This window comes from Meleagris gallopavo, chromosome 8 (assembly GCF_000146605.3).
Source record: "Meleagris gallopavo isolate NT-WF06-2002-E0010 breed Aviagen turkey brand Nicholas breeding stock chromosome 8, Turkey_5.1, whole genome shotgun sequence".
Classification (NCBI taxonomy): Eukaryota; Metazoa; Chordata; class Aves; order Galliformes; family Phasianidae; genus Meleagris; species Meleagris gallopavo.
In genome coordinates, this window is record NC_015018.2 from 5,523,323 (window position 1) to 5,549,809 (window position 26,487).

Genomic DNA, 26,487 nt, shown 5'->3' on the forward strand with positions numbered 1-26,487 from the left:
TTAATTTTGGTCTCAATTGCGATGGTTACTCCAGAAAGAAGAATCACAGAACTATAGAATCATAGAATCACAGAATTCCCAGCCTGGTCTGGGTTGAAAAGGACCACCATGATCATCTAGTTTCAACCCCCTGCTGTGTGCAGGGTCGCCAACCAGCAGAACAGGCTGCCCCGAGTCACACCACAGCTTTGTGCAGTGTTATGACTAATTTGCAGCAGGGGAAACGAGCTTATGCTGACAGTGGTGTAGTCAGTTTGTCTTCTAACAAAGAAGGCAATTTGTAAAGTGATTTTAAGATGGCTGTTCATGACTGCTGTTGTCTCGAGCCATGGATAAACTGCAGTACTTTATTTATTGGATTGCTTGCTGTTGTACAGCTAGCAAGTCTAGTTACCATCATCTGCGAGATTATCCTTGAGACTGCAATGAAATCATACTGTAAAATGTAAGTTTCACTCAAATTAATTTATTTAAACTTCGTATGTGTTTGTCTAGGCACAGTAACATGTAGTGGAAATACTAAGTTATGGCCTGAAGCAGTGATGAAGCACCTGGCAGGAAGGCAGGGCCAATCCACAGGAGCACAGGTGCACACAATGCTGCTGAGTGACCAGAAGGGGTGGAGCCAGGATCCACCCCCTTACAGACCTCATTTAAGGGCTGGCAGGGGGTAGGGGGGTATTTTGTTGGAGATTCCTGTATATCTATGGTCTTTTGAGGGTAAGCAGTTTTTTTCCTTGTAGTTTTGTGTCTAGGGCTGTTGTATTTGAGCATTTAGTTGCTATGGACTAGGATGTTGTTGTTCTGTTGTTGTTATTTCTATTACATTTCTGTGATACTAACCAATTCAGGTGGTGATACTTTTATACCTTACAATTTATTTAGGTAGTTGATATTTTCTGGTGAAGCTGTGCACTGAGAAGGTTTTCAATTAAGATACTATTTCACAGAATCAGAGTTGTTTGAGTTGGAAGTAACCCTTAAAGGTCACTTAGTTCATCTCTTGTACAATGAACAGGGGATCATAATGTTAGTATCGTATAGCAAAAGACCCGAGTATTTTTTTCATATCTCCTAAGAGGTATTTGAACCTGAAGAGTTTTTTCATATTTTCAGTTCTGAGTAATGCTTTTGTTGTGTCAGAAGCCTCTATCTTGTATGGGTTAATAGCGTTGCTTTAAAGGCACGTGATCTCCTTTAAGAAGATCAGGTGGAATAAACAAGGGCAGGACCTAGTTTGACTTTCTGTGGTGTGTGATGAGGCACTTCTGTATGTCCTGTACTAATTTCATTATATGTTATATAGATAGATAGAACAGTGTATATAGTCTCAGTACCATGTTTAAGAAGTAAGAATTGTAATTGTTAGAGGTTACATGGACCTGTGTTAATGAATGTAAGTGTGAAAGTATATGCTCAGTTATGCTTGGAGTTAGCCTTCACAGTTCTAAATTCTGCATCAGGTTTCTTCCTAGAAGTCCTCTTTAAAGAATAGAAGCTGCAAAATAACAAGCAGATCTTCTTAATGAAGTTCATTCATCTGCAGTAGTATAAATAGTGGCTTGAGTTAGAAAGCACTTCCCATATGGAGGGAAATTATACTTATATGATGAGTGAGAAAGTGGTTACCATTTAGATTATTCTATTCTATGTGAGATAAAAAGAGTTGAGAAGATTAAGAGCACATATCTTAACCTCTACCACACTTCAGTGACCTGAATTTCTACTCCCTAGAGCACATGTTAGCTGCAAAGTGTCCTTTCATCCTGTTCTGACAAGTAGCTGATCAGTTCTGCTTCAGTGTTTTTGTTTGAACCAGAGTGGGATCTGCTGGCTTGTTTGTTGCTCATTACATTAAATTAAGGCTAGGGAATTTGAAAGTACAGGAATTCTGTCTGCACAGCACAAACATAAATACCAGTTCCCAACAACTTGTGCTGGTCTTTGGGAAGGACAGAATCTCCTGTCCTGCACCTTCTGGATCACCATCAGAAAACCAAAGACTGTGATGGCAGGCCCTCCTGTGCAGAGAATCCTATTTCGTTTCTTGAAAGTGGCTTACTGGTAGGCTTAGCTATGCCATTTTCTCTGATGCTCTCTTGGTGTGATTGCTTTGAGCCATGAGTTTGAGCCTGTGTAATTCCCTTTCCTGGGAAATTCTGATAGTTCTGTTGAGGGTTAGTTCTGGATAAAGTGGCTCTCCCTTTGTAGCTTTAACCTCGTAAGATAGATCCATTTTTCTATGTTATCAGTCATTCACCACTTTTACACAGCTTCTAATGTTGCTAACATGCAAGGGCAAACAACTTAAAACAGTGAAAACCTCTAGCTGTTACATAGAGTTGAATGAAACATTCTTAATTGCAACCCATCATTGATTGAGATGTTGTATTTTTTCCAGTTTAGCTTAAAAAAAAAGAAGGCTGTGTATATGGTAAACTTCCTGGACAGTTCCTGTATTTACCTGAGCCACATTATTAGTCTAATGTTCCCAGAACAAGGTCAAAGCAGTGTTATGGCAGTGGATAATCCAATGAGGACTACTGGTGGGATGAATCCCAGTAAAAAAGCTTAACTCCTTATGTGGGCTGTTTTCCTGCTCGGAGAAAACACCTGGCTCAAAATGTCAGTGTTGTCTACACAATATCTACAAAGCTTGTGGATATCTTTTAGATAGAAGAGCTTGAATTCTCTTTCCATTTGCTCTGTTTACAGTCAGTTTATCAAGTAAACTTTGTGTTGTTCATTCCAGCTCACTGTTCAGCTGTGAATATTAAGCTATAAATGCATGCTATCTGTATGAAGGGGAAGGTATTGTGAATCTCCTCCCACCTGTTTCACTCATTATTTCTCTGCAGTTTTCAGTTGGAGCTGAGTAATCCATCATTACATCTTTTTAGCACAGTCATTGCTAGCTCTAAGTATGGAAAAAAAGTAATGATTTAAATCTTTGTGCAGTACTTCAAGTGCAAATACTGTGCCTATTTATGGATAAACTTGAGTTCCTTGGTAAACTGATTTGCCAAGGTCACAGAGGGACTTAATGCTATACTCTTGCTCAGAGATTACTGCAAATTAGTGGCAGTTGAGTATCAACATGTTCAGTTTGATTACTTGGTGCTTTGATTTGATATTTGTTCAGTTGATCCTGATGGTTTATTGAAATGATTCTGAACTCTGAAGACGGTATGCTTAGCTGAGGAAACCAAACCAGCTGACTTTTCTAAATATTGGTTTAACTCAAGCACCACTTTTCCTTCAGAACTAAGTAACTGTGAAAATGTTGAATAATAATAGAATAATAGAAGCTTTAAAAATAATTATCTTAAAACAGCTCTGTTACCTCTAGATTATCAAAATGAAGACTATCTCATCTACTGTAATGATCATTTTGTTGTCATAGGTATGTTCACTGTCTCATTGCAGTGTGTGATAAGGAATAGTGTATTGGAACTGTTGAGTCATGGGCTGAATCACTGATTGAGCAGCTGGGGGAAAGGACCTGGTCAGCCTTGGGAGCACAGGTGAAGGCAATTCAGCTGTTTGACTGGAAGGGGTGGAGCCTGGCTTGCATCTTTCTTAGACCTCATTTAAGGGCTGACTGCCACTGGGGAAGGATCTCTGATTGGAGATTCTTCCTTTGTGGAGTTTTTCCCTGGGAGCCTAGATTTTTAGAGATGGGTGAGCATTCCTTTCCTGTTTTGTTATTTTGGCGTTCCACTCCTGAGTTGCCTTTCCACTGTGCTAATTTTTCTGACTGTAACAAATGGAATGACCAACGCTTCATGAAAATTTTTCATCTAGCTGTAAACAGAACAGTTAAACTGGCTAAGCAGCTTTCCTTACAGTTCTGTACAAATAATTGTTTGGCCACTTGGGAGTTGTGGATAAAGATGATAACTTTGAAGTAAACTTGGCAGCTGCTGGAGAATGACTGCAGGTAGATGGCCATGTCAAATGGTAGTATCCCCAGTGCCTCATTTTTCAGGCATCAGGTTAAACAGTAGTGCCTCAAGAGGTAATTCAGAGTAAGTTACTAATGGAGTAGTATGTATGTTAAAAGGGTAATAGGACAACTAGATTTAAATGTAAACATGGCAGTTTTCATTTAATATGAGACCTGCTCCTAGAGTAATTCTGCTTATTATGCTGGCCCACAGCATCAGAGGTGGATTTTGGTGAGAGGGCAGTAATGGTGGAACCTTTCCATCAATGTTAACTTGTATTTTGTTGCTGTGAGGCAGATGGACAATCTGACAAAATGACATCTCACATGGAAGTGCATATGAAGCCAAGGGATGTTACTGAATTCCTCCATGGGGGGAAAAAATGAGCCCACTGATATTCATTGATGCTTTCTGAATGTTTATAGAGACCAAACTGTGGATATGAGCACAGTTACACAGAGGGTGGTCTGTTTCAGTAGTAGCAACAGCAAAGTGAAGGACAAGCTATGTTTTGGGCAGATCTTTACAAGCATGGCATGCAAGTTCTTGTTTGTTGCTGGCCAAAGTACATATCTAATGGTGGTGACTATATTGGGAAATAATGTTCTGTAGCTGTGAACTTGCTCTGACAGTTATTGTGCTTTTTGTATCTATTGTTTTTTCCATGGAAACGAATAAGAGGGATTACATTCAGAGCAATCTACATATTTGTTAGCAGTCTGAATTTTTTATTTGCACATTTCTCCATCCCTTTCTTCGTGTTTTCAGCTGTACTGGCAGTGAGGGAGGAACTGAACTCCAAGCAATTAGGGCTAACAGGTTTAAATACTGTAAATGTTGATTCCTATGGACTTGGAATCACTTTGGTCCCCAAATTCTGTGTTGCCTGTCTTAAATATTCTTCTATTTTCTCCTCATTTTCAACTACATCTATGTCATAAGATTAGTGGCTGTTAACTCCTGTGGTTTGAATTTGTGCTGTATGTATGAGTTCATGATTTGCTGTGGCAAGAACCACCTGGTCCTCAGGTGTCTGAGGACCAAAGGATTTAATACATTCTTAGTTTTTCAGATTTGAGGTAGATCTGCCCACGCAATCTGTGGATGGCCAAGAGATGTTTAAATATGTTTGGAAAAGTTAGGCTTATGGCTGGATTAGAATGGTAGGGTGAGGGAGCGTGCTAGTTGCCACAAACCTCATGTGACCCTTAATGAATGTGTTGCATGCCAGTTTTTAAGTAGTAAAACAAATCAAACTCAATTCTGAATGGTTTAAAAGGGCAGCCACTAAGTTTTCAAATAAAAGTAGTTCAGAATTTAAATTACTGTGAACTTACTTGAATATCTTGCTTTTCAGTTTCTAGTGCAGAACAAACATTCCAAAGAAATGTGCTGTCAGTGATTGAGGGATTTCTGTAAACTGAGGTTAATTAAAATAGACAAATTATACTCAATTTCAAGGGAATCTGGTAGAACCAAGCCACTAGCTCTTGATGAGGGAAGCAAGGGAAGACAGGTGCTTATAAGTCAGTCATATGTTGAAGGGAAAGCATGGTGTTCTCTTGACTTGTGAAATCAACCAATATCCTGAGTGCAGTTTGCACAAACTCTGCAAAAGCTGAGGTTATTGTGATAGTACTTAACCTGGGACTTCAAAAGGGTTTCAGTTGCTGAAGTTCCATCAAGTATTCCTTGAACAAACAGGATCCCTTTTCTGGGACAATATCCAGTCCTGTGAGCTCTAGAACTGTGAACAAAATACTGATATTTGTGGGAAATCTTCAGCAAGTGGGAAACAACACCAAGACACAAAAAGGTCAGTAGGGGATGCTGCTTTATTGCCGTAGGACTTTGTACTTTTGTTTTTAACATTATTTGGCAAATCTAGCTGTGATTTGAGATCCCTGTAAATTGCTTAAACTTGGCTGATTTTGTTTTTAGAGACTCATCTTTAAAAAGTCGATTTAAAAAATTACATTTCTCTGAAACCCAGTTTCCATCAGGATCCATATCATGTGACTCAGTTATTATGCACTGTTCTTACTGATGTTAATCTGTTCCTACCCATATGGCTTTGCTGGTTAGGCCATGTGCCTCTGGCTGTCTCTTCATAAAAGAAATCAACTGATCTTACCTAAACCCTAAATCCTGTATTTCCTAGATGTAACTTCCAATGGTATGGACTAGTCAGCTGTGTTGTTTTGGAAACTCTTGCAGTAATTTTGTTTTTTGAAATCTGGAGTTCAGGCAGCTCAAACTATTGCCACATTCATGACCTGAAATCTAGCAAGCAATTGCCTTTGTGCTGTGACCCGGTAACAATGGAGCATGTTCAGCTGTGATGGGGATTCTTTTCATTTCAGGAGGCAGCATAATGAAAGGAATCTGCCAGGTACAGCTCTCAAAACCATACTGTGGCCTCTTTTGTCCCTTCTGATATCATAATGGCCTGAGTTCTGCACTAGAGAAAAGTCGAAGAGGTTTGAGTCAATTGGGGGGGAAGGAAGCAGGGAGAAATCTGACACAAGATGGTAACTCTTGTATTCCTTTGCTGAGTAGTCTACAGGAAGGAGAAGGAGCATGTTTTGCATAAGGCTATTGTATTTCACAGTATTTCATGTTGTTGTCCTTTTTAACAATTACTTTATTTTGATGTGGTGCTGATGGGTATCGAAATTTGTTTCCTTTTTGGCTTCCTTTCGCTTTAGCTGTCTTCTAAAGTGACAGTTTGATATTCAAAAAAAGAATTAAAATGGGTGAGATTTATTGAAACAAAGTTTTATGGAATGTTTGGGTTTTTATTCCTTCAGATGAAAATGTTCCTTGGAGTGTGCAAAGTAAAGAGTTTTTATTTCTAAAACTACATGAAAGTTAACTTCTCACCTGATGGATAATAAGTGAACATAAAGATCTGGAACCTGAAAGATTGATGCTTGTTTGCTTGTTTGTTTTTCAGATGGGATATAATTTTCAGAAGTCATCTGTGCTGTAATTGTTACTTGCCACTGAGTTGCCTGATACTACTGCCTCAACTTTGCCCTTCATAAGGTTAAGGTTCTTCTTGTTTCACTGAACAGCAGCAGAAAGTGAGTTTTAACTTGAGTGTCTGGAAAACAGTATTTCAAATAAGATTTATCAATATTTCAATATGCCTGTAAATGTCCTACAGCCTATTCAGGAAACATCCTGAATGTTACAATGAATACTGAATAGTATGTGACTTTGCATAGGAGCACTTGTTCTATCCAATGATATACTCTCAGAATTTTATCTGTAACTGGACTATTGTCTTATATATATGTGTGAAAGTTACAATGAAAACTAAATACTGAGGGAAATGACTAACAGCTTTGCTCTTGCTTTGTGGATAAAGCGTGCTTTGCAAAAGTTCCCTCAAGCAACTTTTTACGTATGTGTCAAGTTCATGTTCTTAGTGGCTGAATCTAATTATTTCTGACAAAGTGAAATGTTAAAGTTGGATTGTGATACTGAGAGCAGATCCTTTGTGGAGGGAGAGAAAAACAGGAGGAGGTAACTGTCTCTAGGAACTGTAATATAGGAGAACTACATGACTTCATAAATACAAACAGGAAACAGTGATGGAATAAGTTATATCACAAGGTTTCTTTTAGCTCAAGCTGTGTTGGATTCCTTGCTGAGACAGTTTAACCTGAGCTGCAGCTCACTTGTTCTTTGCAGCATATCTGAGACAAAGATATTTGCAGCATATCTTTGCAGCATATCTTGATTTAAGCCTGGTAGAATTAACAGGAGTGTTTCCATTAATTCTACTGATTACTGAAGTTATAGCTGTCACCAGAAGATCTAATTTGGCTTTTTTTTTCCTGTGAAATTCTGTGCTTCATGCCTGAGTATTTATTCTAGTAGCCCAAATGAAGGTTGATCTTAAACATGTTCTCCTACATAAGGTCTCCATGGCAAGTGTTGGTTACAGCTCTCCTGAGAGGGGTCCAAAATATTTTTTGGTGCTGAATCCGAAGCGGTACTGCTATTTGTGTAAGTTTAATGATTGAAGAGTAAGGAAAAAGTTCCCCATCCAGAGGAATGAATCCTGTTTTTCCCAGCCACTGATCCTATTTTTTAACTTCAGGTGAATCCTAATCTTGAGAGCCAATTCCATTGCCAGAAAATGCTTGTACTTAGTATGCCAGCCAAACACTGTGAGACCAGATTTGTGGTTGAACATCACAAGATCCCGATATCTCCATGCACGGTGAGGTGATATCAGTGTTTGGAAAATGTACTAGCATTTTCCTATGCTGACATATCTCTTGCACCATTTGCTTTCCTCTGTGAGCCAGGTACATAGAATTCCTGTGTCATGTCTCTAGCAGAGTTCTGCTGCTGACAGGACTGCTGCAACAAAGCTGCTATTTTTCTAAAAACAACAACAACAACAAAAACTTGTACTCTGTATTAGACTAATTAGGCTAGATTTGCTTCGGAGAGAATGTACTAAGTTTATTAGGATTACACTGATCATATCCTCATTTCTTTGTCCTTGTAAGTGATGTCAAAGTTCACAGTTGTCAAGATTTAGGAATTGACCTATTTGCAAGTTTGAAAATGAGTGTTCAGGTTTTGAATTAGATAGGAGATGAGGAAGGCATCATAACCTTCTTTTGTTCAGTGTAAAATGTTTAGTGCATAGGATTGTGGCCCTTGTCTGAGGTTGCTAGGTCTGGCCAGTACTCATAAATTCTTTGTTTTAAGATTGTTTTTATATAAAGCTATTTATAACATGGGACTCTTCACATTCCTATGACATTGACAACTGCGAGGCTATAAGCACAAGTGTTTGAACTGAGATACCTGTTGCTCAGCCACTGAAATAACTGATACTGACATTGCTTTGCAGAAAAAGGACCTCTCTCATTGGAGTCCTGTGTAAATAGTTGTTACAGGAACAGAAACATACAGCTGCTCTGTCTGGGTTACTGAGATGTGATTCTTTCCCTGAGGGATCAGAGTAGGATGAGGGCTACACTACAGCTTTCCCTGGAATGTCCCATGTAAAAACATGGCACGACTCATAATAAGAAAAACAGGCATGCCTGTGAAATTTATCCATGTTATGTGCCTTTTTTCTGGATGTCAGACTTGCTGAAGGTTTTTCACAGGACTTGAAGAAAAGTACTCTTTGCTACCAGTGCAGGGAGAGAGATTTCCTTTTGTCTGTTACAATAATTTGAGTAAAACTATCTATAGTTCTGCAGGCTCTTTGATAGCAGTCTGTGTCTGCCTTGCATGAGAATGTGTGAACATTCATTTAGTGCCGTGTGATGTCCCTTTCTAGTCCAGTGCTGGATGAAAAGTGGATTCCCAGAAGTACATTAACTGAGCCTATAACCTGCAAAACATATGAACTAAGATCCTTGATAATATGTGAAAGCTGGAAAGATCAGCTGCTTGCCATTGCCTTTTTAGGTGCTGCTTCAGACTTGTCTTGCAACAAGCTTTTATTACACTGGTTCTCGACACCTTCTTTACAGGATCACAGCAATTTTGCCAAATTACTTGGAAGATCAGGCCAAATATTTTTACTTGCGACCCAAGTCTGAATTTGAGCTTGAGCCCATTGTGGTACAGAGCCTGTTAACTCACAGCACTGCTTGCTATTCCCTTTGCCAGCAGGCTGCTCTGAACAGCTGCTGTAGCATGAAAGGCCAAAGGCAAGTACCTCAGTTTTGCCCTAGTCCTTTCACACCTCCACGTCACTGGAATATGCCCAAGTGCATGGTGAACGGCAAGCAGTCTCACTAGTGCAGAACAGCCTGTACAGTTGACTTTAACTGAAACACGAATCACCTCAGTCCTGAATTATTTTAATCTGTTCAGTCATCTCTGTTAAGGGGTGTAAAGAGACAGCAAAGCGGAGAGAACGGCTGCCAAATAGAGGATACAGGACACAAATAAAGCTGCTAAAATGAGATGAAATAAGAACTATTAATGATTTATTCCAAATACCACTGGGGTTACCATGTTGATGACTTTAGTGAGAGATTCAGGTGTAATGAGTTTTGTGGGCTTTTCCATGGATGATTTTGGTAGTGCCAGTAGAAGTGAAGGGAAGGTGAAGTTGTTAGTTACACAGGGAATACACACGAGTTTTCAAGTGCTCCTAAACAAATTCTCCCTAATTAATATATGCTTTTCAAGCCTCTTGTAAGTAGACAAGCACTAACAGCTGCAGTTCTTTTTATAGACACAAACTAATCTCTAGTACATGTTAGAGCTGAAGGATAGAGAGAACAACATGCTGTGGATTCGTAGGGCTTTTCTAGCCATCAATGTATTCTTTTAATACTCTCTAAAAGTGGAAGGGAATGCAGAAGAGCAGAGTATGCTCTTCAAGAATATTAATTCTGAATGAAATTGTAACAGGAGTGAAAAGTCTAGCTCTTAATGGCAAGTTGTACACAAATGCATCTTATTAGCACAAGAAAAAGCATGTGTAAGCTTTGACCTATTTTCTTAATGTGTTCAGCCTTTTGTAGCCTGTATGAAATAGGCAACATTTGCTAGCATTTCTTCCCTACTGTCACCTGGCTTTCCTGGCAAAAGATGGGAACAATTATATGCTTCATGTTATTTTATAAGCCAAAACAGTAAGTAAGAATGTAATTCCTCAGGCTTGATGAATGTCTTTGAACAGGCTTCCTGTTTGAAGATATGTTTTCCCCCTTCTTTTTCCTTATTGCTAGTGTGTATATTGTCAGTTTAACATTGTTTTCTGCATGGAAACAATATCCAGTTGTGGTAGGTGAACGGAGAAACTGTACTACTTTTTTCCATTTCTAATGCCTATGATTTTATTTATGTAGAAACACCCAAGACTTTGAACATTTTCTTTTGGTTGCTGTCTGAAATAGCCACTTGTTTGCAATGTTTAGCTGCCTCAAAAGTCATGATCACCTGCATTTTTAATGCAATGCAAAGTAAGTTTCAAATGTTTGGTTGTAATCATTGACCCATGTCTTCTGGAACTGACTGAACTTTTTTGCCTTCAAAGGAATAAGCTGGTTATGTTTGTATAATCTTATGGCTTTCTCTGATATGACATCAAGACAGATTTACTTTGGACAAAATGACTTGGGTGGTTTCCTCTATTCCTTCAACCAAAGGGAGAACTACGGAGGCACCTGTTGTTAAGAACTGCTTCAATAGCTCTCTTTACCCTATGCTTTTAGACTAAAAAGGGAAATATCCTCACTGTGGACTGACTACACCTTATCATTCTTGTGGTGTAAACTTCTACAGATTGTAAATTAATTCTATCTACTTATTCTCGTACTCCATAAGGAGCACCAGGGAAAGGCAGATTACTTTTTCATCCTCTAGAATCTCAGAAATAATTAAAAAAAACCCAACAAATATCTGAGACTTCTAATTAGTGCTCAAGTGCATTACCTTTCAATTGCATTGTACAAGAACATGAGGAAACTTTCTAATTACTAAGTGAAAGGAGCACTGAGTGTTTTCTATTGCTTGAAGAACTTCAGTAATGAAAGCATCTCCAGAAAGTAATTTAAGTTTTTCCCAAAATAGCTTTGAAGTTACTCCACAATAATTGGGCAAAGGCTGGATCTCATACTTCCTTTTTCTCTCAAATTAATCAAAAGAGGCTTGTAGGTAAGATCCATATAACAGTATGATATGCCTGAGAAGAGTAAAATCCAAGTGAGAGAAATAATTTCTTTGAGCCACAAAAAGAAGAAATAATAAAATTGCAGTGTGACTCAGATCAAAAGTGAAGCACTGGAGTCAGTTCAGGAACTGAACAGGACACTCCCCCTTGATTTTATTCTTGCTTGTCTTGTGTTTCTGTACAAATGTTTCAGAGCAAGGTAGGAAAGTCTTCTGGATTCAGTTGGTTCATGGTTCCTCCAGAGATATTGGTGAAGGTGATATTCTGGCTTGTGCCACTCAGCTGTTGGAGCTCTTGTTCTGCTTGTGGCTTTTGTTCTTCGGGTACAGGAAACCAGTGCTGTATCCAGAAGGCAGCTCTACTCCTTGTACATTGCTGCATGTTATTATAATACTGGGTATCTGAGATGTGGGTGTTCTATGGCGAGGCTCTCCTTTTCTTAGTCCGATGCCACTCAAGCTCTCACCTCCCTAAAAAATGCAAGGTTTTAAAAGAAATGGAAGACACAAACATCTACAAAGGATACCAGGCTGCATCATCTATGAAAATGTGATGTATTTAGATCAGTGCTTTGCCATACCCACTACTATCTTAAAGCCAAACCCCAAAAGATGGAGGAAGAAGTAGATCTGAATACTTCTGGAATGCTTTATGAGTAATGTGGGGGGAGGAGGGGAAGTTTAAACAATATAGTGTCCTTGTGTTAGTATAGTAATTCAGAATCTAGTTTACTTTGTAGAACCAGGCTAGTGACAGCACATTCCACTGTGGGAGGAAGAAAAAGTACTGAGAATGTACTCAGTGTAAGAGATAAATGATGTCCCTCCATTAAAAAAAAAAAAACTACGTAGGTGACAAAGCAGCTGTTTTGGTTCATTAAGATGAGATGGTGTGAAACAGAGATAAAAAGATTGATATTTTGAAGGGGGGGGAGAAGACAAACTAGAGAATGGAGTCAAATAGGAAAGGATTAATTTGTGTTACAATAGCAGTGCTATCCATCTCTAGCATGGGACCACAAAGGAGAGTGTTAGGATAAGGCTAAGAATAGCTTATAAGGAACACTACTATCAATAAAAATTGCATTTGTTTGTTACATTTTTATTATTACTGCAAAGATAAAAACTGATTTTTTTCCACCTCTCAGCTCTTTTATTTCACTGATTTAGGGCAAGTTGACTCATTTTGAGGAATATATTTAAAAAAACAACAACAACAAACAAAACATAAATATCAGTATGCCATAGCTTTGTTAAATAGAAGTAGAGAGACACTACACCTACAATTTACTGAATAAGTGATATGATGTTTCAGAAACTTACCTGAATTTCCTCCACACTGCATTTTTCAGCTGTTTTGCACTACCCAAAACAGAGAACAATAGTCAACAGTGTCACTTTGCACAGAAGTACTTGCTACAAGATTGACTGTCTCAAAAGTACAGCCATTGAATAGCTATTTCCACTTGCTGTATACATTGATTTTTTTTTTGTTATCTTTATTTGAACAGTGTTTCCACTCACCCCAAAGCAAATTATGGGCAGATAACCTACTGAACTCAACTTTGCTTCTCTTAAGAAGCAGAGCTTAAGGAGATCCCTGTAGCACATGTGTTCTCCATCAATTTCTGCTCAGTTTCAGCAGTGATCTGCCATTTGAGGTCATATTTACTGTATCCTAGTGGGAGTCTCATGATTTTTACAGCTCAGCAAATAACTTAATTTGTGCTCAGGGAGTGGGATTGTCATTAGGTTTTGTTGTTTCATCTAAACCTGTGCCAAATATTAAAGCAGTTCTTACAGTAGAAGTAGCAGAATGCTCTGTGACATTCATTTCCACCATGGGTATTTCATCTGTGTTTACAACTATCTGGAAAATGAACACAGGTGAAAAAGACAATGTATAGGTATGTTACCATGTCACATGTATGTGAAATACAAAGAGTGGGAGAAAGAAAGAGAGGGAACAGAGGAGAAATGCAGTAATAAATGAAATGTAACTTTTGTACAACAGAATACAAAGTAATAAAGATTGACTAGTTTTCTATCACTCACCATGATAACAAATGGTTGAGACAACAGAAAGATGAGTCAAGTAATTCGGGCAATATGGGGAAATAAAAATATTACAGATAATACACTTGAAAACAAACACAGGACAACACATCATGCATATGCTATGTTCAATATAACAGCTCCTTGCCAGAAATACAACAAAGACAGCTGAATGATGAATTAGAGCTGCAAATAAAAAGCTGATGACCTTTTACAGCCTCAAGGACGTTACTTACAGCACTAACTTACAGGTTATTCCCATCTTCTAGGCCAGATTCTTTCTGATTAATTATGGTAAAATGTTCGCTGTTGACCTACCTGTTTCCTAGGAATTCTGTTACTATGCAATCTGTTACCTTTCCAAAAATCCCAGAATCATGGCTTTTTACTTTAGGTTTCCCTCCTAGGTCACTAGTTTGGGTAGTATCTTTGCCCATTTCATAGGAAACCTGGCTGCTAGCAGGTCTGGAGGTCATACTGGTGATATCAGTTTCTGTATCGGTACAACCCTAAAACAAATACAGCAAAAGCAATAGCATGGTCTTAGATTTTAACTGAGTAGTATGATACCTAAACAGAAATTTTAAGAGCTGCCTTGTGAAAATTATTTCAGAAAAGTTATGTAAGGGAGAGCCTAGGGCACCAAATATTTGCCTTTATCCAGCTGCTGTGCAATGCATTTGGCTTTACCTGGAATGGTAGCAGAATGGTGTCGAGGTCTCATGTGAGAAGGGTTCAGAAATGCATTTGTTGATTTACTTAAGTCTGATGGTTAATGCTTCCAAATACACCCCACTTCACCTTAAGAAAGCATTGTTTCCTTAAAATTTCGGTTTCGCTAAATAATTTTTTAGCAACTAATGGATTGGTTGTACAGGCTGAATTGTATTGGCTGAATGTGAGCCAGCAGTGTGGCCAAGAAGACCAATGGCATCCTGGCTTGTATCCAGAATGGTGTGGTGGGCAGAACTAGAAAAGTAATCCTGCCCCTGCACTTGGCATTGGTGAAGCCTCACCTTGACTACTGTGTTCAGTTTTGGGTACCTCAGTACAGAAAGGGCATCAAGGGCCGCGAAGCCTGTGAAGGGCTTGGAGAAAATGCCCTATGAGGAGAATCTGAAGGAATTGGGCTGTTTGGAGACCTTATTGCTCTCTTCCCTATCTGAAGGGGGCTTACAGTGAGAGCGAGGTTGGTCTCTTCTCATTGGCAACACCCAGGACAAGAGGAAATGGCCTCAAGTTGTGCCAGTGTAAGTTTAGGTTGGATGTCAGGAAGCCCTTCTTTACAGAAAGGGATGTTAAGCAGTGGAATAGGCTTCCTAGGGAGGTGGTTGAGTCACCATCCCTAGATGTGTTTAAAAAGCATTTGGATGTAGTGCTCAGGGACATGATTTAGTTGTGGGTTGTTAATAGTATGTTTATGTAGTATGATTAGGTTCCAGTTAGACTTGATGATCTTTAAGGTCTTTTCCAACCAAGCAATTCTATGATTTTGATTCTATGATTGTTTTTCTATGTCCATACTCAAAATCTGTAGTCAGACAAGTTCCATCCTAGAAGAATGGCGAGGCTTTCTAAGATGCTCTGACTCTAAGCTTCTCTTTCCTTCTGAAATGCCTGTTGTCCAATCTCTTCATTCTTCCTTCAGTGTAAAAAATGGACAAGAATATAATATGCTACAGTTTGCTCTTACATGTTGGCCTTCTTTTATTTTACTTCTTTCCTTTCTTTTTCTGAAGTTCTTAAACAGCATAAAGTGTTTCATGTAAAGCAATTATCACTTTGGAGGACTCTATGAAAGTCAATTACTCTGCAGTTAGAAATATGTATGACAAGTGTCCTTCTCACCGATTCACTGTCAGAGATGGAAGATAGTCGCCTTTTTCCTTTCTGCAGCCCACTTGTCTCAGAAGACTGGCTGGTTACGGTGGTTCGTCTGGAGGAGGGATAACTGCTGAAGGATCGGGACTCTTTAGGAGAAATTCTCAACAGGAATCCAAGGCAGGGAACATATGTTGCAATGGCTGTTCTAATGGACAGGAGGTAAAACAAGTCAGATTTTTTTAATGTTAGCATAAAAATTCAAGCATCATACGCAGTGCATTTATTCAGAGAGGTAGATTAATGCAGCATGGACTGGAAAATTACTGGTACAATAAATGGCTTTCCAGATATCCAGTGTCTCATAAACAATCACCCTACAATATCACTTATTAATAGTGGCCCGTAGAATTCAAATGCTTTACTTGGCAGGGGTGAGGGCATTAAAGAATAACTCTTTGAACTGAAGGGACCTATTAAAATATTTTATCTGCTTTCAGCTTAATCAGGGCAAAAATAAAATTCTGTTCTTTCAACTGAACCTTGCAGAAGTACCACATAATAAATTGTTTTAATCTTCCCCTAAGCAGCTCTTCTGGCCTCCTTTAGCACATCTGTCTGCCTGCTATCTGTAGGGTAGTACAAAAGGCAGCTATATTACAGAATTCTTTTTCTCATATGCAGCATAAGGACACTCTTGCACAGCTTTTCTCTCCCTCCCAGTCATCCCACTTAGAAGTCCATGCCCACACTTCTCTGTCAAATTATCTTGTAGGTCTGTGTAAAGAATGAAACAGCGTATGTGTGGCTTTGCTGCCATCCATCAGATTCCATGGCCTGTATCTGAACTTGGTATGGTCATGAGTGTAGATGTTACAGATCAGAAGGAATACTATCTGAAATGAGGAAGCATGAAGAAGGGTGAGGAAGGTGCACAAAGTAGGGAAGGAGTAACTTGACTTACTGGATTGCATTCCTCAGTGGCCTGGTTAGTTTAACAAACTGCTATTTCTAATGCTGACAGATGTCTGGATCTCTCTTGAAGATATTTAAATTTACAATGATTTCCTCTGAGCTAGGAAGGTCTCTATCTTTTATCATGTGATCTGTAAGTACAGATCAGCATTCCATAAACATCTCTAGCTCCCATCTGCACAGTAAACTGTTCCAAGTACAAATTCTACTGACATTTATATGGCACTGAGAGGTTTGCTTGGAGAGGAGAAGGTTGTCTTGCAAAGGTAAAATGAACAGGTGAATGAGAGTTTGGTTACCAGTCCCTTAAGTGATAAAGCTACTGCCTGATATTCTCTGCTACATTAAATTTATTTTACAAGAGTGAACTTACCTATATTTAGGGTGAGTGATGGCATAAATAATGGGGTTATGGATGGCAGAAGCTTTGGCAATCACAGCTGGTATTGAATTCATGAAGGGTGTTAGAACATGAGAATACCTAGAGTAATGCAAATAAATAAAAATAATCCATTTAGTGTATATACAGTACGTATTTAGTACTGAGTTCTCAAAAGTCTCAGCAGCTATAAGCTGACAATACAGTGTGTTATTATTGCTCCACAGAACGTAAAAAAGGGATGTTCTCTACTCAAACAATGAGAGGAAAGTTTTACATCCTTTTCCTGCAAAGATGTGCCCCAGCCTAATTGCATTTCTGGGAAACGCAATTTTTGTGGTGCTTCTCTTGCAGTACTGCTATGATTCAGTGGTAACCCCTGGGCTATTTACACTAGAGACAAAGTCTGCCTGCAGTAAGTGAACGCGTAGTCATCAGAGTATCTGTTTCAAACTCAGCAGATGTACTCACTAAATAACCCACCACTAAATATGTCACTAAATGAGTGTGCAGAGTGAGGCATTATAGGAAAGATATGTAATTAATTCTGCTTTTCAAACTTTTTGCCTGATGTGAACTAAAACCAGGAGGGAATGAGTCTTCTCATGACATACGCTTCACTTGTGTTATTGTGGCTATGCATATATGCAGGTTTTGTGCCTTTAAAGGATACAGAAATCATGACTGATGTCTATCTGCCATGCTCCTTTCAGCCATTTAATCTGAAGATACTTTGATACTAGCCCATAGAGTCTTGTCAGAAGAAGGTCAGTAGATCTACTCAGACCAAAATAACACGTTTTGTAGGCAGTTTCTGTCCGGAATCTCCATGGATCTTATTAGGAGCTAAGAACTCAGATAGGTAGAAAGGGTTAAGTAAAACTACTCATTAGTCTAAGTTAGCATCCTCTCTTTATGATAGCTCTATTTTATGAGACAGCAGTTTAACCTCCATCTTTAACTGAACTATTTAGCATTGTGTTCCTGCTTGTATTCCTAATATACTCAGGGAATTTCTTAAAAATAAAAAAAAAAAAAAAAAAAAAGGCAGCTAAATGAAGCTGTATTGTTTACTTGCTGCCTTTGTGAGAAAAATTCGCAAATGCTCACTTGACAGATGCTGTACAGTTAAAAAATTGTCCATTTGTTTTGACTTTAGTCAACAGGAGGCATAGGTTAGACGTCAAGTTCAGCAGGCACTTGATCATGCTGAAGTGGATACTGAATTATACAGAACAATCTGACAGTTCTGTGCAGCTAGAATGCTTAGCTTAAAGCATTTTCTATTGTTTTCAGTTCTCTTGGAGCAAGCAGTGCTGTAAGGCAGCTATGATTCATTTTTTATCTTCACACTTTTCATCTATCTCTAGTGGTCTCATATCACCAGTGGTAAGTGCCCAATACCTAAGTCCCCTGTGACAAGAAATGGGACTCTAGAGTTGGACGTATTCTAAAGGTTTAAGTTTCTGAGTGAGGAGCCTTCATGGAGAAAATGTTTGCTGCTGCTTGGAATTGGCTCTCTGGGTACCATAGGAGAATGTTCTCTTAGAAAATTTTTGTCCTAAGCAAAATATTTTTAGAAGTGCTGAGCTTAGGAAGCCATGTTTGCCTCTTTCACAGGTGTGTTACAATGATCACACCTGCCTCCCAAAATGTACTGCCTTCTGCTTGAGTCTTCTAGTTGAGAATTTCAGAATCTTTGCAGTTCGCAAGGTTTTCTAGGGCAGGTCATATCCACTTTAGAAAGCCTTAACTGAAGCATTGGAAAATGAAGAAGCCTGTTCAGTGTCAGCCTTTAGCATAATAGACATATCTACATATAGCCAAGACATCCAGATTTCCAGTTTTTGACTTGTACCTAGGTTGCACCAACAGTGTTCTGGTCAATATCAGATAGTCAAGCTGTATATAGATTTTATATTAATGGAATCATACTTTTGTGGAAACTACTGTATGAAACACTGATAATTAGATAAATGAAGGACATGCTGTTACGATTTATTTACTTCTATGTCAAACACTGAAAAGCTTCCCAAAGCAAGTATATACTTGTGTAATTTTGGGCTTGTTTTCCTTACATGTATGTAAGGAATTTCATCAGTTTGATGTAAGACAAGCAAGACTTGCAGGTAAAAGAAGTGAAGAAAAAATCTCCCCTGTGTGGTTCTTTTTGGCTCCCTTAGCATTTTGGTGCTAAATAAAATTCAGATACTCAAACACGCTGTCAGAGAGCATGCATTCAGAAATCATCAGAATTGTTCCTTACGTTGAAAGTAATAATCTTCCTGTTTGGTTTTTTTTCCTTGAAAACTCAAACTTAAGAAAAAATCACAGTCAATGTGTGCCTTATTTGTTAAATGTCTCTCCAAAATAGGTTAATGTTTTGAATGCACTTCAGGCACTAGAGTTGACAAGTAGCTTTGGCTTTCACCTGTCTTTCCCAATTGCACACCTTCATTTGCTGATACATTCATAATTACCCAGCAAAAGCTACCAGGGCAACAACAGAGTATGGTGACCAGGAAATGACATAAAGCAAGATGACGATCAGTGCAATCTTGGCCAACTTCCACTCATTCTTCATCCTGTGATACTGTTTCTGGAGCTCTTTGTTTCCATGTTTGCATCCAAATGTCTGTATAGACCTAGGGGAAGTAAATGTGTAACAGCAAAATTGAGATAGGGAATTGCAACAATTACTCTTATGTTAGTTTATGTGGTAAGTGATATACTTTTAATGTGTGTTAATATGTGACCCGTCTCTTGCAATTTGGTGTATTTTAGCTGCACTAATCAAGGACAAAATGTAGGGGAAAAAATAGTCCTATGCTAGAAGAGTTTCCACATAAATCAGTTATTCCATTTAACTGGACAAATACAAAATATAAATAGAGAAGTCTTTGCTTCCCTATATCTGATTGGTGTACTTTACTGTCAGTCTGCGTTTTCCACTGTGCTGATATTTATAAGACAGGTATCTAAAAATAGTGGCAGACACTGGCCTGTATGATAGTTTTTGTTTCAGAGATGTGTGATTAATGTTCTCTTCTTTAGTCATTGTAAAACATAGTGTTTGCAGTTGATTTCATTTTTTTTTCCATGGCATAGCTTTTATGCACTGTTACTGGACATCTCTGATGTCCATTTAGTATTGCTTTTCACAATTGGTTAATTTCTAGTCTTCTCACATCCTTCTGATTTCTCAGGTTGCTACTTGTACCATTTTCTGTATCATTAGCAAGTATACTGAACAGCTCTGGTGTAAATTCAGAGCCCTGAGTGGCCCTTCTAAGGATCATAATTCTTACACGTTGACAGAATTCTTACTTGGTTTCCTGTTACAGTTATATACTTGAACTGAAAGAGAAAAACTTTCCAATTTTCTTTTGATAGTCTGTTTTAAGAAAAAAAAAAAAAAGAGCAGTCATTTAAACAAAGAAATAAAGACTTAAGACTTCTAGTTACTTACTTGTTGGCCTTCTTCATAGCCTCAAATATAAAGAAATAGCTGTATATGATAGCAATCAAAGGAATGAAGAAGACAAAACAGAAAAGCAGCATTGTGTAGGCACGGACTGATGGTGTGAAAGTCATGTAATCCCAGGAACAGGAAGTCAGCAGGCCTTCAGGAACATAGGCGCCTAGAGACAGGAGAAGATATAAACCACAATGTGATTCTTACCAGTATTCTGAATGCAGGAGTTAGGGAAAGATAGAGTAAATGAGATGAGATCTGAAAACTGAATCATTTTGTTCCAATTCTTGAATATAACTTCAAACTCAACATAGTCAAAGCACATTTCTCCAAATACTTCAGTGGTCGCTTTCATCAGACCCACACTGTTTTCATTTAAGTCCAGATTCTCTCAAATTTCTTTCTTCCCAAGAAGTGAAATGAAACTGATTGCTTTAACTGCCACTTTTTAGAACTTCTACATATTAATTTATTCTGCAAAGGGGAGAGCTATGCTGTGTAGCTCAAATTAATTTTGTCACAAAAGAAAGTTGAATACATGTAGAAATAAAGTATAATTTCCTTAGAGAAACCGTGTCAAACAACTAAAGACATTCTCAACTGCAACGTATTTCTCCTTTTATTTTAATTTTCACTGTTTACAGTGATATTTTCTGCTGAACTTTTAAAAATAGAGCACCAAGTGTACTCAGATGCATCCAATTTTTATATGAGGCTTAGTAGTGTGGATACTATTGGAATCTAATTATAAGATAATTACTTAACACATTTCAAGTTAGTATTCTGCCTTCTCCCATTAAAATTCCAGAATTTAAGACTGTATTGTCACTTTGTTCCTCTAACCCTGTCTCATTCAACTTAAGGCTGCTTCCCCAAGCGCTGGGGTTTGGCTAGTTAAACATGCCTCATATTGAAGGCAGACACGACAGGCAGTAGTAAGTCAAAAACAAACATCTTCTAAAATTCAACTTTGTAACCTTTTTTTTTTTTCAGTGTTCTTTGGGGAAAACAAAACATTGCTAAATTCTCTCCTCAGCTGAGCTGACACATTCTGTTCTGGAATTAGGGAACACAATAATGGGCTGGAGTTTTGAATGATGAGTTCATTCTAACTTACTGACTGAAACCGGTGACTCATAGGAAACAAATTAATGTCACTGAGATGGATGCAAATGAGGAATAATAACAGGAACTCTCTTTGCTACAAGTGGCAATGATCAAGTGTGTGTTCCAATTTGCAAACAAAAAACTTACAAAAGGAAATTGTATCGTTGTTACTAAATGCCACTCCTAGCAGAATCCCCAGTGAAGATACTAAAGTCTGAATGGACAGTGGAGACAATATCCGGTGCCATTTGCACATCTAGAATACAGTGAAGACCTACTGAAGATGTACTTCAACAAAATATTCAGGCTGTATTCCTCTATTATATGAATGAAGACATTTAAATTGCCACCACTTTTACACAGCACCTTTGGGGAAGAAAAATGTCATGAGAAAAAATACAAATATATTTTATTCTTATATCGTTCAGTTTGGCTCAACAGAAGTAGGTATGGGATAATAGGCAAGTTCATCATTCATAAGTTTTGGCCTTTATTTTATTTACTGTTCTTTGTACAATAACTAATTAGTTCAAGGAAAAATGCCAGTGTCATTTCAGTTGCTTATATTTTTTCTTCAGGTTGAGGTCTTCAGTTTCAATATATATTTTATCAATTTTCCTAAAACAGGTTTTTGAGGCTTAATATGCAAGCCATTCATTTACTCATCTCTTATAAATGTAACAGTCCAGTTTTTAGTCCAATGTTATAAGGGAAAAAAAATTTGTATTCCATTTCACTTACTCCATCCAAAGAAGGGTGGGAGGCTCCAAGCCAAAGAGTACAGCCAGACGCCTACCAGGATTATAAGGGCCTTCTTCTTAGACATCACTCGAACAGAAGCCAGAGGTTTTGTGATGACAAAGTATCTGTCCAAGGCAATCACCATCAAAGTGATCATAGATGTAATGCCAAAAAGAGCTCCGCAGAAGGCATACAGCTCACAGCCTTTCAATGAAGATGACAGAAGTAGCAGTGAAATTAATCTACTCATGCTAATTAATTTATGGGAGGTTCAAGTCTGTCTTTCCTGTAAACTAATGTCTTCTGGGATTCATAAACCGATGAAACTTCAGTTTTCCAGCGGTTGTAATGCTATTTCAAAGCTACTGTTTATCTTGCTAATTATATTTTCACTCACTGATTTATAATGTTCCTAGTAGAAATTTTTCAACAGTTCCATGATATCTTGCTTAACTCCAGTTTTACTGAAGGTCCCTTAGAAACATCTGTTTTGTTCAACGATGCCTTCTAGCTACTTTGATATCATGGTATCATTTGTATCTCAAGGTCAGCATAGTTGTAGTAACTATTTGGACTATTAATATATTCATAAGTAATTTTAACAATTCAAGCATCATCGTGATTAGAAGCTGGGGGTTGCGTTTTTTATTTCTTAACTTGTGCAATTGAACACTTTGTTGAAGTAGAAAATCAGGCATTCTTTTGGTCATCAGAGATCAAAATACTCTTGTTACTTCTCTGATATCCTTCTCTGTCAATACCTATTCAAGAAGAAAGACTAGACATCTTCTTAACTATAGTTATAAAAAGAATGAAAGCCATTTCCTTCTACAGGAATTTTTTTTATACATTATTGATTGTGGACTCCTTAGGAGTGAGTTTTCTCCTTAGATTTGCACACCTCTTATGCCAAAGGTGAAAATCCCACTGTTGAAGCCTGCAGCGGATGTGCTGTTGACTTCAGTCACATGTTTCACCTGCAGTTTGAGAATCTTTTGAAGAAATATTGCCTTCTACCTGCTGGAACAGAGGTTTTGTCAATATCCCTTCCTTGGATATTGACTATTTAGATCATAAAATGATTTGGACAGAAATTGGGGTTCATTTTTTCCTAAGTATTGCTGCAATTTTATAGCACATTGAAGTTAATTACTCTTGTAGTTGCAATGACCAGATGTCTTCTGCAAATCTTGTTAACACGAACTCCCACAAGAACATTTGCTTACTGCACAGGCATGTTCAGTTAATATTTCTGTTGAGAAAACTCACTGTTGCCAAGCTTTCTGGTTGCTAGTCTCTGAGCAGATTATCTAGAGCCGCTATTAAGTTGGTGATTTGCTAGCTGGTGGTTCTTTCTCACAGGGCTCTATCAGTAGTTACCTTACAAGATGATTGGGAAAGACCACTGGCAAGGAGACTGGTCCTCTGTCTTAGATTGCCAGTGTCTCCTTTGTATCTTGTGTGTGTAATTTTCTTCTTTGTGTTGGGAATGTAATTGTTGCACAGGGACAAAAATGTTCAGGGAAACTTTGGTTTTAATATTGAAGCAATGTTGAAAATTGCATGTGTACCTGAGGATTAGGAAATGGGAAGTTAACTGCCACTGCAGTAAGACAATACTTAGTGATTTATTAGAAAGTAGATATACAAACCTTTCTCACCAAAAATCCAACGTTTATGGAGACTGTTGGTGAAAAACACTGGAGACTGCGTGATGGACATAAGGAAGTCACTAACAGCTAGATTGATTATGAATATATTGGCTGGTTTCTGAAGGGTCCTACTCCTACAAAGAAAAGATAGAAGGAATGTTGCTTAAACAGTGCGGTGCTCTTAATTATGTCATTACTCTTTTCTGTGAGTTTTGGCAGCTTCACAAACACCATGGCACTCTACAGAACAAGTTAGGAAGTGCTCTTCTCATTTATCTCCCGAGAGAACATAAGGCTGTTTTACATCCTTAGCCTGCTGTGCATTTTAGAGGACTGTTTTGATAACCAGCTCAGTGGTGGGGATAAATCACATTGTTCCTTAAGTACTCTGACCCAGTGCACTGCATGTCCGTGATTAACAGGAAATTAAAGCTGATGTGCTGTATGGATTTGCTGGATCTGGGTCGTGTTAAGCTGGAGGAGGGATAGTGCATATCTCCATGCTGGTGATCTTATCAGCAATGACTTACAAATACAGGGATTAAGCAAACTTGCTGTGTACCACATCAAACATTTTGTTTCACATCAGTTCTTCTCTGTGACACTCATTTCGCTTGTACATACGCTGACTTTGAAGAGAATGGTAGCCAGCCTTCAGTGTATTCTGCCTACATATGTTATTCATAACAACATAGTACAATGCTTTAAAGGTACACAGAGAATCTGAATTGAGAGCTCCTTTGTTCATGGCTGAGTGTAATTTTTTAGCTCCTTTCTCAAAATTTTGGTCTTATACAAAAATATAAAGTATCTGAATAAATGATCAGTTCTTTGTACTGCTCCAGAATCAGTGAGTAAATATACTGTCCCCTAAATGTCAATTTGGGAGCAACAAGATATTTTTAGTAGATACTTAGGGGCTACTTGTTTTTGTCCAGTAATCTGCTAAGTTGCTGAACAAATCTCTATTTCAGATACCTGGCTGTCTTTGACTTTTGTGACTTTTTGAGACTGGCATCTGACGCGTACTCTGAACTTCTGATGTACTTACTGTTTTTCTTTCAATGTCCCTTTTTATCTTCATAACATCTTCAGATAAAGACAGGCTCTCTCTCTCAAAGGAGATGCAACTGGCTGGATTTGCTGTATGGTTGGATTTGCTATATGGGACCAGCCAAAGTGCTACGCTAGGTCACTTACTTCACTCCTGTCTCATGTATCTGGTCTGCATGCCAACACCTGATCTGTTTTTAAGGCCATGTCATTCACGCCTGAAATGTTGGTATCTGTTCTGAACGCACACACTGATATGTAGCAGAAAATGTGAGATCACCTTTTTAACCTTCTAGATAAATGTATTAGATTAATACAAGCTCAAGAGCCTCATTAGTTAGGTTCTCACTCCCACGATTCGAGTCAACCCAGTCAAATTGCCACATAGTTTTATTTTTTATGTTTTTTACAGTAATGCATAATGATCAATCATGAAGGAGAGGCTCACTGATCTAGACATCATGGCAATGCTCTGTCAGTGCTCAGTGAAAAGACAGAAACAATGTGGAGAAAAAAAAAAAGATGAAAAAATCACATTGTTATCACAGATCAGATTACTTTCAGATATAAAAGTTGGGATGTGGCTTTAGTTAGGAAATAAGCCGAGTATTTGAAAATGTGAAAATGAAAGTCATTTCCAGTAGGGAGCAGGGGGCAGAGCAACAACAAAGTAGATAGTAGGAGGAAAGAAGCACCTAAAATACAGGTGATAAATGAGAGAGAAGCAAAATATCACATCAGTCCAGTGCAGAAGCTCAGCCAATAACAAAAATATTTCTGTAAGTTTTCTGCTATTGCTGTGTTTCCATTGCTTGGCTATCTGGGTGAGTCTTTGCAATGTTGCTAATGGACCACGGTTAATGAGAAGTCAGAAAAGTCAGGTTGCCACTTTGTGTCGTAAAGCAATGTCTCTTGATGCATTTAGAGTGATAGTATGTCTGCACTGCATACAGAGTACAGTCATGATGCTGATAAAGTTCATCTCAGTATTTAAAAAAAAATACAAAACAAGATACCTGCAGAAAGCATAGATGACCAGGAAATTACCCAGAGTTCCTGTGATTCCCACGATAAGAATGACTGTTCCAATTGTATAGTGGGCATGGTCTGGGACGTCCACTGTAGGAAAAGCACCATGAACATCTTTCACTGCCATCTTCTACAGAGCAAACAAGAAGTCATAGGTAAATTGTCAGACTTTGGTGAATAAGCTGGCATGTTCTACTCTAGTAGAAGAGTTGATCAAGAGTGTGAAATGCCAACAAGCAAAAAGAGTCAGAATAAGCTAGTCACTTTCAAATTACGTTTACAGTTGATCATCTTTGGGAGCCGCATATACACCATCAGAAGCACACAGGTCAAACAGTAATCTATGCTTTTACTGTGGGTTGAGAATTTTAATGAAGAAAAGCAGTTTATTTCCTCCCAAAAGAAAATGAAAGATACAGAAGAGAACTAGAGATATGAAGGGACCTTTTTTATTTCATCCGACATCCATAACGCAGTACCTAACAAGAATATTTTCTGCAGTTTTCATTTCATTAAAGTTTCCGTACCCACGAAATGTGATTTCTGTTCTGACAACAGTATCTTCTCTAAATAGTGGTGGATAAC

General features: G+C 38.2%; 1 protein-coding gene and 1 long non-coding RNA gene across 3 annotated transcripts; one reads left to right on the top strand and one right to left on the bottom strand.

Annotated features, from left to right (window-relative positions):
- Positions 1-667: 667 nt before the first annotated feature.
- On the top strand, positions 668-22,173 carry LOC104911886. Of its 2 annotated transcripts, XR_004160455.1 has the most exons (4): positions 668-720; positions 6,904-7,033; positions 15,567-15,713; positions 21,314-22,173. It is a non-coding gene; the product is annotated as an uncharacterized LOC104911886 (long non-coding RNA). The 2 variants fall into 2 exon arrangements; XR_004160456.1 differs by lacking the exon at positions 15,567-15,713.
- Positions 7,042-26,231, bottom strand: OPN4 (opsin 4). Its single transcript, XM_031554353.1, has 11 exons — positions 25,890-26,231; positions 23,821-23,954; positions 22,169-22,372; positions 20,315-20,486; positions 19,326-19,490; positions 16,840-16,947; positions 15,519-15,699; positions 14,027-14,179; positions 13,417-13,485; positions 12,935-12,977; positions 7,042-12,082 (listed from the first exon to the last, which is right to left on the bottom strand). Exons 1-11 carry the CDS (start codon positions 26,027-26,029, stop codon positions 11,895-11,897), a joined length of 1,557 nt encoding a protein of 518 aa, XP_031410213.1. The 5' UTR covers positions 26,030-26,231; the 3' UTR covers positions 7,042-11,894.
- Between the last annotated feature and the right edge of the window lie 256 nt (positions 26,232-26,487).

Bases quoted from the DNA above. Each gene is read 5' to 3' on its own strand.
- OPN4 (XM_031554353.1), bottom strand. From the start codon at position 26,029: ATGGCAGTGAAAGATGTTCATGGTGCTTTTCCTACAGTGGACGTCCCA. The intron at 23,955-25,889 runs GTATCTTGTTTT...TTTTCTTTGTAG, and splicing joins GTCATCTATGCTTTCTGCAG to GAGTAGGACCCTTCAGAAAC. The intron at 12,083-12,934 runs GTTTCTGAAACA...TTTTTTAGGGAG, and splicing joins TGTGGAGGAAATTCAGGTAA to GTGAGAGCTTGAGTGGCATC.